Here is a 12498-nt window from a genome sequence, read left to right on the forward strand (position 1 = left end):
TACTTGATGTTTCTACAAGAGTGAATTAGATTATCTCTGGTTCAAATTCAAGTTTCAGATTCAAACATGGTCAACAGTTTCGTCTGGCGTATATGTTTTCTGTTAGGCAGTTACACATACGTATAAGTTTGAATGCATAAGGCGTTACAGCGCATATGTTGTTACGACGTATAAGAGGTTATCTGTTTGTGTTTACACGTTGGTTTCAACTTATACGTTGGTGTTACAAGTTTTGAAGGTTATCCTTTGAATCAAGGTTATACGGGTAGCATGGTTATACGTTCTTGAGGGTTATACATTGGTTCTAGTGTTATACGCTGGTTCAGGGTTATACGAGTGAAGTTATACGTTTGATATCGTTCTTTTAAAAAATGGACGATTTAAACGCGTTTGTTACACATACTTCACTGATTATTTAGAGCATAAACTTGGAAAATGAAATGGGGACGTCAAACAAGCCACCGAAGCTGCTTTGGATGGAAGATTATCCTAACTGGGCCAATAAGTTTGAAACGTATATGCAAGCCGTGAACTATGATGCGTGGGAGGCCGTTGAATTTGAGTACATCATACAGAAGAATGAAAATGGCACATGTCATAATTTATCACAAATACCCGATGATGACAAGGCTACTTTCATGCGTGAGAAAAAGATGATGAACTTATTTAAGCAATCTATCAAATCTGAGATCTTTCAACTCCTGCAACATAATGGATCTTGTTATTCAATATGGGAGGCTCTTATGAACAAAGATCGTGGTAATGCTGACATGAGAAAGTCAAAGATGAATTTGATCAAAAAGGAGTTTGATATATTCACCATGTTCAAAGGTGAAACGATGCCTCAAATGATTGAAAGATATTGTCATCTTGTGAACGAGATGAAGAGATTAGGGATTAACAAAGAATATTTTGAATATATTGATAAGCTGGCTGATGCTTTGCCTAATGATCAGAATACTTTATATTGATTCAACAATCAAATGCAGTCGCTTATGCAAGACTCACTTTGGCTCGATTAATTGAGAAGCTAGAGGCACACGAACTTGAGTTGAGAAAGAAATAGAAAATGAAGAATTCATCTGATGTTCAAGACATTGGTTTGTATTTCAACTCTTCACAATCTGTGATTCCCCCAAGTCAGAAGATCCAAACTGCTTATGTTACCAATAGTGGTTTTGGAGGAAATTCTCAATCAAGTCAACCAGCTAACATACCTCACTTTACAAGCTCTTATGTTGGAACCAGTTCAACAACATCATCTGCTCCTGATCAATCACCAAAACCCACTAGTCCAACATCTGATGTTTTTCAATGCAATATTGTTGTGAATCTCAAGAAAGATAATAGATTATTTGTGGAGGATGTTCAAGAGCACATGGCATTTTTGGGTTCTGTTTTGGAGTCATATGAATGTTTAATCACTTGTCGTACTGACAACTATAATATGACAAAAGAAGATTATGACCAGATTGACCCAAAAGAGATGGAGATGCTGGACATCCGTTAGTGCATGGCAAGTGTGGTTAGGAGGGCTCAGAGGTTTAGGGAAATCACTGGAAAAAATTTTCTGGATTGAACTACTGCTAAGCTCGGGTTTGACAAGTCGACGGTCAGATGCTGTAGATGCAAAGAAAAAGGACATTTCAAGAGGGAGTGTACCAATCCTGAAGTTGGGGATTCAACTCCTAATCCGTTTGGCCGAGACTACAATCGACAAGAAATTTATCATCAAAGCTCACCAACACAAGCTGAAAAGAAACAAGAAGCCTCATCTTCGAAGGCTTCTCATGCTCAACTTGATGACGGGTTCAACTGGAATTCAGTGGTTCACAAAGCTAATGTGGCAGAGATAGTTGGTGAATGTTCTCAAGAACAAGAGGACAAGATTGATGAAGAAATTAGAGATGTAAATGAAGGATTGAATGATGCTGAAGAAGAAATTTCTACTGAGGATTCTCCAAAAAGTTTTGAATCAATTCCCAATGAATTTTTTAAATCATTTTTGCCACCTGATGCCTTTGAAAGTTTTGTAGGTTGGTTCAATGATGAAGAAGTGCCACATGGGAAGATAGATTTTGGAAGTGATGATGAGCTAGAGGAGGAAACTAATGAGACTGATGTTGCATCAAAGAGTGAATCTAGTGACAATTCTAAAATGGCTGATCAAGAAGGAATTCCTGCTGAGGATGATGTTATATTCTTCAAGCTAACATGGTCGGTCAGGTAAAATTTTCTCCTTATGAAATTCAACGCGTGAAGAAAAAGAATTTGTTATTAATTCGTTGATAATAGATTTTAACTTGCTTAAAAAAGATTATAACAAAATGCTTCTTGATTTTCAAAATGTGAAAGAGGCTTATAATAAGCTTCAATCGTGTGAGAAAAATTTGTGGAACAAAATTTTGCAAGATGAAAAAACGATTACTATGCTCACTCACATGGTTAAAGATAAGCAAATTTCCATTAATAGACACGTGGATGAAAAGGCAGAACTAAAAAGAGAATTGGAATTGATTAAAATTGAAGTTGAACATGTTGAAACAAAACTGACAAGTTATTCAGCTTCTAAATATGTTTTGGATCATATTGTTCCAAAAGAGGTTCCAAATATCATGTTGTTCCGCCTCCAATTTGGACTTCTTATGTTCCAAAAGAACCCGAAGGATTTTTTTAAGGCGTTGAATGTGGTGTCTGATTCACCACACCATGATAATGCATGTGATGAACAAGCGGTTCAAGTTGTTCATAGTTCTAAGTGTGATAGTGAAATTGGAAAAAAAGGCTGCTGAAGTTGTGTTGGATGAATCTGAAAGTTCATCTAAAGAAAGTTTCAGACGTGGTAATCAATCTGAGAAAACAAAACCCAAATCAAATGGTAAAACTGGTAGAAATGATAATCATAACTCAAGATTTGCTAAAAACTAGTTTTTATTATAAACGAAAGGGTATTGGTTTCAAAGTGGATAACCAAAATCCTGAAAAACCACAAAATGGTTCAAAATATTGTGTTTGTGAAAGCTGAGACCTCTGAAGCACAAAAAGAGGCTATCTTTACAAGGCAATCAAATGATGAGTTTTACAAACTCAAAGCTGAAAGAGAGAGTCAAGAGAATCATATTCATTTTGTTAACAGATTTGTTGATAGAAGGAATTGTTTCTGTTGTAATGAAGAAGGATATTTGTTCTATTCGTGTCCTAAAATATTTTTTCAAGAAGAAAAACATGTGGTGAATAAAAACCATATGTTAAAGTTCTTGTGGTGAAACATACACCTCCACCTGTAAAGATTTTAAAGAGAGGTGTAGACAAGGAACTTGTCAAAAAGAGTTTCGAAGTGGGTGAATCTTCGAATGCCAAGAAAAATGATAGTTTTTATAAAAAGAAAGGTTCTGTTGGTCAGAACTGGGTGGCAAAGGTTAAAAGTAATGTTGAGTCAAAGATTTGACCTAAAAGAAGTATAAGGAAGATTGGAATCTTCTCAACCTCCTCAGAAATCGCTAAGTATCGAACCGAGCACACTTGGACATCCGAGCAGGATTTTACTTGGCCGAGCATGATATTTTGCCTATCGGGCAAGGTTATCTTCATGAAGTCTTCTTTAGTGTATATCCGAGCAGGTTTCACTATGTCTAGCAAGATTGTTCTTCATAGCCGAGCACAGTTTGCTCACTAGCAAACTCTTGGCTAAACCAAGCTTTTGAAGCCAAGTACTTGGATGATCTAGCAAGGTATTCATTAATAAACAGTGGTCCGAGCATGCTTGATGGAAGTAAAAGAATTATCCTAAGGACTCATTGGGCAAGGTTCAACTCCGAGCAAGCTATAGTGTTTCCAAGCACACCTTGATTTGCCAATAAGTTATTCTCTAGCAAAGAGTTGATGGACCTCTGAAGAACAAGTTTGCTCGTTAGATCATATTGGGCAAAGTTTGATATGGTTAAGAAGATTGAAGTTTGCTAGGTGAGTATTTTCTTAGGAAAATACTCTAAGTAAAGTCTACCCGGAGAACTGTTCCAGAGCACACTTCAATGTTACCAGGTCTACTCGTAAAGAACAAAAAGGCACAAAGCCTACTCGGAGAAGACAAATGCTACAAAGTCTACTTGGAAGACCTGTTTTTACACTTAGTACAGTTTTGAATATGAAATTTGATTATGTACTAATCATTAGGGTTTCTAGAAGGAATGACAACTGTCAGGAGGTGGCAGGCCTATAAATAGAATAATTTAGGGCACGCCTCCAGCGACAAGAGATACGGATTTGCCACTTTACACTTTTCAGACCTATTCGAATATTCCTGACTAAGTGTGACAGATGTCCTAGGTTATTATTGATAATACATTCCCTACAAGAAACCCTAATCGATTTATATTTGTACGAATCATTTCTGTTAATGGAAATCTTTTGAGTTATTGTTTGTGTCTATTACATTTATTAACCTCTTTAGAAACTACTCTGTTTGTTTCTGATTCCACCGTTAACAAACAGATTTCTTACCCAAATTAGCAACCCGTCATTAACCCTCTTGTCGACACATTTATTGTGTGGGTTATGACTTGATTGTGAGTGTGAGCGATATATTGGGGACCGGCAAGTGGTATCAGAGATTGTTTGTAACGATTCCGACGAAACCAGGTATACCATAGCCGGTATATACTATTTATGTGTTATTTAATAATGAATATATGAATTATAATGCGTTCATACGAGTATGTATGATTCACATTACGGATTATACTCGATTATACAGTTAATCGTATTGGAAATACGATTAACCGATTAACGGTTATTGAAGCCCGAACGAATCGAGGATTACATTATAGACGAGATATATGATATTTAATGATGTTTACGAAGTATTAAAGCTTCGGGATAAGTGAATTAAAGCACAGAAAAAGAATTTTCGATTTAATGGTACGTCGGTACATTAAATGAAACCTTCAATACCAAAACAAGCAAGAGACGATCGATCAAGCCGAAAAAGATGCGCATTTATTAATAATATGATGTTTTAAGTTAATAAATGTCATGGTTTAAGTTTTTAAAGTTTTTAAATCGGTTTTATATAAATTTCATTTTTTAAGCCGAAAACGACCGTTTTAGCCTCGTTTTAAGCTAAATTAAACATTTAACCGAAAAACGAACTGAACCAGATTATCCAAAACATTATCCGGATTCCCAAAATCTGAATGAATGGCTAGAAATGGAGAAGTGGGTCCCACCCCACCCCCCTCTTTGGTCCGATTGGATAAGGGGGTAACACCCCTTACTTTGTTATTTTTTTTAAAACAAACATCTCCATGATCTTCAACTCTCTCCATTCTATGATCTAAAGATCCAAAATTTTAGCAAGAAAACCGAGGTAAAAATCGAGTTATGTACGTGTTCATATTCTTTTCTTGAGTTTATTTGCAAGAAAATGAGGTTTCAAGTGAAAAAGGATGAAAACCCGAGATGAAACCGATTCTTGCATGATCAAGTGATGTATACGGGTTATACAAGGGATCTTGGTCCAAGAAAGGAGTTTAACGAACCAAAAACGAATTTTTACGGTTTAAACTTTAGTTTTGAAACAATAACCGAAAATATAGTGTAAGAGGCTTGATGGTGAGTGTAACTTGCTTGGTATTGTGGTATGTTGGTTGTAGGTACTGTATTTAGTGGTAGATAAGGCGGAAAGACGAGTTTGTAGCTTGTAGTGGCGGAAAACAAAAGGTATATTCGGTTTATGTTCGGTTATGAGTGTTTTGGACAGATTATGGTACATTTAGAGTTTGGCTACGAAATTTCACAGAGATGATCTACACATGAAAATATGAGATCTGTGAAAATTTGGTAATTTTTGGACAAAGGATGAATATTTGGTGAATTTAATGCTCGGTTTTGGCTAAAAATGGTGAAAAATAGTTAAATATCATGAAAAATTCTGTAAAATTCCAGAAAAGCTTCATATAGCATTTATAAGTCACACACAAAATTTTAGGTCAGTTGGAGAAGTCTAAGTAAGCTTTTCGGTTAAACGAGTTCTAGGGTTTTCTAGCTCGGTTTTAGTGAAAATGGCATGTAAAAAGGTATTTTGGTTCTGGAAAAATTACAGGGGACTATGGGGATGGCAGGGGTCATCCAAGAAAAATTTGGGATTTTTCTAAGATCGTTTGGTATTTACGACATATTTAGTGTTTAAATGGTGTTTAAAAATAGATAAATAAATTTTAAATATAAAAATTAATTCTGGAAATATTTTTATAAAATTCCCCACTGTCGAAAAGTGATTTGTGCAAAATTTCAAGATCCGAGATTAAACGGATAATTATTTGTGCTAAAAAGAAAATAAAAACAAACTTTTAAAGTTTAAAACTCGTAAACCGGTAAAGTTCGCCTAAACGAGCTGACTGGTGTATAAAAACCCTAAAAATGAACTATTTTCATATAATTGAGTTAAAATGTAAAAATAAATCATCCGAAAATAATTCGGATGATTTGAGTAATTTTATACGATTTAACACTTTCCGGTACACTAAAGACGGAAACGGGTCCCGCGGCCAATCGGGGCGTCTAAACCGAGCTCTAATTTCACAACTTTAATTAAATTATCAGTCAACCACTATTTTCGGGTCGTATGTGACCAAACTCATTTTTGAAACGTGAAAACGGATAACCGTGCTAGGCACGCAAAACGGGGAAAACAAACTAATAGTAATTTTAACTGTTGAACTCTAAACGATATCACAATCTGAGTCCGGAGAAGTGTTTCTGGGTTAACATTGCCCCCAGAACGGTTACAGTACTGGGTTAACAGTGTCCCCAGATATACCGGTTAACACGGTTAAAGTTATATTAATAGTGATTGTATAGTAACGAACTTAGGGATCGTATTACAGATCCGGACTAATAGCTGGTGTACTGTGATACCTACTCACTTGCGATAAGGTGAGTTTCACGAGCCCCTTTTTCTGAATTGTTTTTAAATATTTTCCCGGGGCGGAAAGCATGTTGTTATTAAAATGATTAAGTACATACGGAACGCATGGATTTGCGTGTATTTATATATGTTTTATTGTACGGGAATCGTACGGAAATGTACTAAGATGGTAATTGTCTGAGTTGCTAACATTGAAAGGCCCCGCAACACGAGTGATTAGCTAAAAGCCGGTAGAGTGTGAATAGTACTATTGGTCTGACAAACCCAACTGGTCCGGCATGGATTTGCTGATGTTTCCCAGCCAGTTGCACATGTCTATTTTGTTGTTATATATTTTTGCTATGTAATGTTAGGCATAGCGGTTTGGGGCAGGTCCGTGGGCGGAGTATGCCACGGGGTTGTATGTGGATAGTCAGAGGTTTCACTTGTGGGCTCAGCACAATTACATCGATAATATTATATTATGATATTGATTTATCATGGTTTACTCGAATTGTGAAACTCACCAGCTATTCGTAGTTGACCCGTTTTCTCACATGCTTTTCAGGTACGATTAAGATGAAGTGATTGCTTACGTTCTAAGTTCTTGATGTGTGTAAGATTTGTGTGCGGGATGTTATGATACATTATATTAAATAGAATTATGTATCGTATTGTATGATGTGTGTATCACCTAGACGGTAATGAAATATGAGATAATGTAATTTGAAGTATATTAATGTATTCAGTTTTCTTTATAAACAATGTGGTTGATATCAGAGGTGTCTGTTGCATCCCGTTTACGTTTCCGCTGTGGTTACGGGGTGTTACAGAACTTGGTATCAGAGCCAGGTTATAAAGAATTAGGATGTCTTTAAAAGATACCTAAAATATAACCAGTAGCTCAAGTATTATAGGATCTGAATATCAACTAATAATTTATAGTGACGAGATCTGGATGAACTTGGATGGACAAGTGAGTTACTATGGTCCGGAACATAATAACAGACTTGTCTGCATGAGGGAATTCAGGGGAAGTCGCTGGGTACATTAATAGGTAAAAATGGCAACATATGTGTAAAGTATATAATATTATTTATGCGTGCTAATGTGTATATATATATATATGTACATATCTTGTGGGTACATGTATTGAGAAATAGGACCCGGATAAGGAACCGGGGGATGAAATAATAAAAGTACCGAGGATGCTGAAATTTCTAGACCATCAGTTGGTGATAAGTCTGACTTATCGGGCCATAGTTATGATAGTACCAAGTTAGATCTCCCGTTTGACATTAACCAGAAATATCTAGTAACCGTCACTCCCGACCAAAATTGATAAATCCCTTACCCTACCAACACCGGTACCGTATATCTTAATAACCCCCTATGTTCACCCGAACCGCCGACCCTCACGTACGGACGGACCTGTACCTGAACCCATTCTTATTCCATTAAGGTATAAATAATAATAATAATAATAATAAATTTGATAATAAATGAGCAGATAAAAATAATATATAGAAATATATATGTGTATTTCTCACTCTCAAACATATGAGACATACCACCTCCAGATCGAGAGTTACCGATTTTAGCGAACCTAGAACGCCTGAGGACATTGACTGAGCAAGTGATAGAGTTTCCCATAATAGTAATTGATACTATTTGAAGGCAACATGGGTTGCGCGATTACCTTGAACCTTGCAACTCCCTATGTTATCCTTACATCCGTTAGATGCCTATACCCATGTATACTCGAATAGAATGATTACCCATGCACAAAGAGGTGTTGGAATCATTATAGCATAGTTGGTTGTTCGTTCTTAGGTGGTATACCATGTATGCCGGATGCCGGATATACAAATAGACACGGATATTATAACTCCGTGGTACGTAATCGTTTGGTGCTCACGGTGAGCATGTATCGGTTATGCTGACATGTAGAAGGATATTGAAATCAAGCATATTAAACATTAATCTTTGTTGAGAAAGATCTATATGTCAGTTGGTGACAAGGGTTATGAAACATATTTAAACGTTAACCAACGTCAGGATAAGTCCATATGTTATTATATTTGTGGGACATATATACTAGATACTGGTATGTGTAATATGTATGATAATATTTGGTGTGTATGTGTACCTGCTGTTATGATTAATCTGGTAACGAGTTATACGGTGAGATTAGTATTGATTACTGCGTACGGGATGGGTACGGCAGAATGACATAAAAAGAGTAACTCCAATGATGGAGATTGATATGATTCAGTTGATTGCTCAAAGATAGCAGATGATGATACCGAATGTCGTATCACAGATCACTGCTAGTGTTGATGCAAATGTGATTGCAGAATTATAGATTGAGCAATCACATGAATATTGTAACACCCCGCAACCGCAGCGGAAACGTAAACGGGATGCAACAGACACCTCTGACATCAACCACATTGTTTATAAAGAAAACTGAATACATTAATATACTTCAAATTATATTATCTCGTATTTCATTACCGTCTAGGTGATACACACATCATACAATACGATACATAATTCTATTTATTATAATGTATCCTAACATCCCGCACGCAAATCTTACACACATCAAGCACTTAGCACATAAGCAATCACTTCATCTTAATTGTACCTGAAAAGCATGTGAGAAAACGGGTCAACTACGAATAGTTGGTGAGTTTCACAATTCGAGTAAACCATGATAAATCATTATCAAAATATAATATTATCGATGTAATTACGCTGAGCCCACAAGTGAAACCTCTGTTAACCCAGTACTGTACCCGTTCCGGGGGCAATGTTAACCCAGAAACACTTCTAGGGACATCTGGGGACACTGTTAACCCAGTACAGTACCCATTCCGGGGTCAATGTTAACCCAGAAACACTTCTAGGGACATCTGGGGACACTGTTAACCCAGTACTGTACCCATTCCGGGGGCAATGTTAACCCAGAAACACTTCTAGGGACATCCGGGGACACTGTTAACCCAGTACTGTACCCATTCCGTTCGATTCCCGTACAATCAAATATTTATAAATACACGCAAATCCATGCGTTCAGTATGTACTTAAACATTTCAATAGTAACATGCTTTCCGCCCAGGGAAAATATTTAAAAACAATTCAGAAAAAGGGGCTCATGAAACTCACCTTAGCACATGCAAGCAGGTAACAACAGTTATTATCAGTTAACACGTCCAATCTGTAATATGATCCCTACGATCGTTACTATACAATCACTATTAATATAGCTTTAACCGTGTTAACCGGTACATCTGGGGACACTGTTAACCCAATACTGTACCCGTTCCGGGGGCAATGTTAACCCAGAAACACTTCTCCGGACTCAGATTGTGATATCGTTTCGAGTTCACTAGTCAAATTTCTATTAGTCGTTTTTCCCGTTTTGCGTGCCTAGCACGGTTATCCGTTTTTACGTTTCAAAAATGAGTTTGGTCACACACGACCCGAAAATAGTGGTTGACTGATAATTTAATTGTAGTTGTGAAATTAGAGCTCGGTTTAGACGCCCCGATTGGCTGCGGGACCCGTTTCCGTCTTTAGTACACCGGAAACTGTTAAATCGTTTAAGATTACCCAAATCATCCGAATTATTTTCGGATGATTTATTTTTACTTGTTTAACTCAGTTATATGAAAATAGTTCATTTTTAGGGTTTTTATACACCGGTCAGCTCGTTTAGGCGAACTTTACCGGTTTACGCGTTTTAAACTTTAAAAGTTTGTTTTTGCATAAATAATTATCCGTTTTGCCTCGGATCTTGAAATTTTGCACAAATCACTTTTTGACAGTGGGGGATTTTATAAAAATATTTCCAGAATTAATTTTTATATTTAAAATTTATTTATCTATTTTTAAACACCATTTAAACACTAAATATGTCGTAAATATCAAACGACCTTAGAAAAATCCCAAATTTTTCCTGGATGTCCCCTGCCATCCACATAGTCCCCTGTAATATTTCCAAAACCAAAATCTCTTTTTACATGCCATTTTCACTAAAACCGATCTAGAAAACCCTAGAACTCGTTTAACCGAAAAGCCTACTTAGACTTCTTCAACTGACCTAAAATTTTGTGTGTGACTTTTACATGATATAAAAAGCTTATCTGAAATTTTCCATAATTTTTCATGATATTTAACTATTTTTCACCATTTTTAGCCAAAACCGAGCATTAAATTCACCAAATATTCATCCTTTGTTTAAAAATTACCAAAAGTTCAAAGAACTCTTATTTTCATGTATTTAACACCTCTGTAAAATTTCATGACCTAACTCTAAACGTTCACAATCTGTCCAAAAATCCATAACCGAACATAAACCGAATATACCTTTCGTTTTCCGCCACTACAAGCTACAAACTCGTCTTTCCGCCTTATATACCACTAAACACAGATCCTACAACCAACATACCACAATACCAAGCAAGTTACACTCACAATCAAGCCTCTTACACTATAGTTTCGGTTATTGTTTCAAAACTAAAGTTTAAACCGTAAAAATTCGTTTTTGGTTCGTTTAACTCCTTTCTTGGACCAAGATCCCTTGTATAACCCGTATACATCACTTGATTATGCAAGAATCGGTTTTCATCTTTGAAACCTCATTTTCTTGCAAATAAACTCAAGAAACGAAGATGGAAACATAAATAACTCGATTTTTACCTTACTTTTCTTGCCACAAACTCGGGTTTTTGAGTGAAATTGTGGAGAGAATTGAAGAATCATGCCATGGTTGTATAAAAAAAATGAGACAATGGGGTATAATTCCCCCTTATGTCCGATCGGTCTCATGGAGGGGTGGGGTGAGACCCACCTTTTCATTCTTAGCCACATATTTAGATTTCAGAAATCCGGATAATGTTTTGGATAATCTGATTCAGTTCGTTTTTCGGTTAAATGTTTAATTCGGCTTAAAACGAGGCTAAAATGGTCGTTTTCGGCTTAAAAAATGAAATTTATATAAAACCGATTTAAAAACTTTAAAAACTTAAACCATGACATTTATTAACTTAAAACATCATATTATTAATAATTGCGCATCTTTTTCAGCTTGATTGATCGTCTCTTGCTCGGTTTGGTATTGAAGGTTTCGTTTAATGTACCGACGTACCATTAAATCGAAAATTCTTTTTCTGTGCTTTAATTCACTTATCCCGAAGCTTTAATACTTCGTAAAATCACTAAATATTATAGATATCGTCTATAATTGAACCCTCGATTCTTTCGGGTTTCAATAACTATCGATCGATTAATCGCATATTCAATACGATGAATTATATATTCACGTACAATCAATACAGTGAACCCTGTATTCTCGTATAATTACTATGGTAATTCATGTACCCGACATTAAATATAATGTAACTATTGTCTACCGGCTAGGGTATACCTGGTTTCGTCGGAATCGTTACATTCTCCCCCCGTTAAGAAATTTCGTCCTCGAAATTTTACACGCCCACTATCCCCTTCCGAGAGAAAGGTGGAGGTTTTTCCTTCAGAATTCACCCTCGCGTTACCAGGTATAATCTGGTCCTCGCTGTGAATTCCAC

At 36.2% G+C, this 12498-nt stretch overlaps 1 protein-coding gene across 1 annotated transcript; it reads left to right on the forward strand.

The window, feature by feature from the left end:
- Positions 1-440: 440 nt before the first annotated feature.
- LOC143580759 (uncharacterized) lies at positions 441-971 on the forward strand. The gene has a single exon (XM_077063702.1). The coding sequence runs from the start codon at positions 441-443 to the stop codon at positions 969-971; it is 531 nt and encodes a 176-aa protein (XP_076919817.1).
- Positions 972-12498: the final 11527 nt, after the last annotated feature.

The sequence above is a fragment of the Bidens hawaiensis genome, unplaced genomic scaffold (genome assembly GCF_021521415.1).
Source record: "Bidens hawaiensis isolate Kalapana, Puna unplaced genomic scaffold, B.hawaiensis_p1.1 tig00030588_1, whole genome shotgun sequence".
NCBI lineage: Eukaryota > Viridiplantae > Streptophyta > Magnoliopsida > Asterales > Asteraceae > Bidens > Bidens hawaiensis.

What these genes read in the sequence shown, in the direction of transcription:
- LOC143580759 (XM_077063702.1), top strand. Translation starts at nt 441, where the DNA reads ATGGGGACGTCAAACAAGCCACCGAAGCTGCTTTGGATGGAAGATTAT.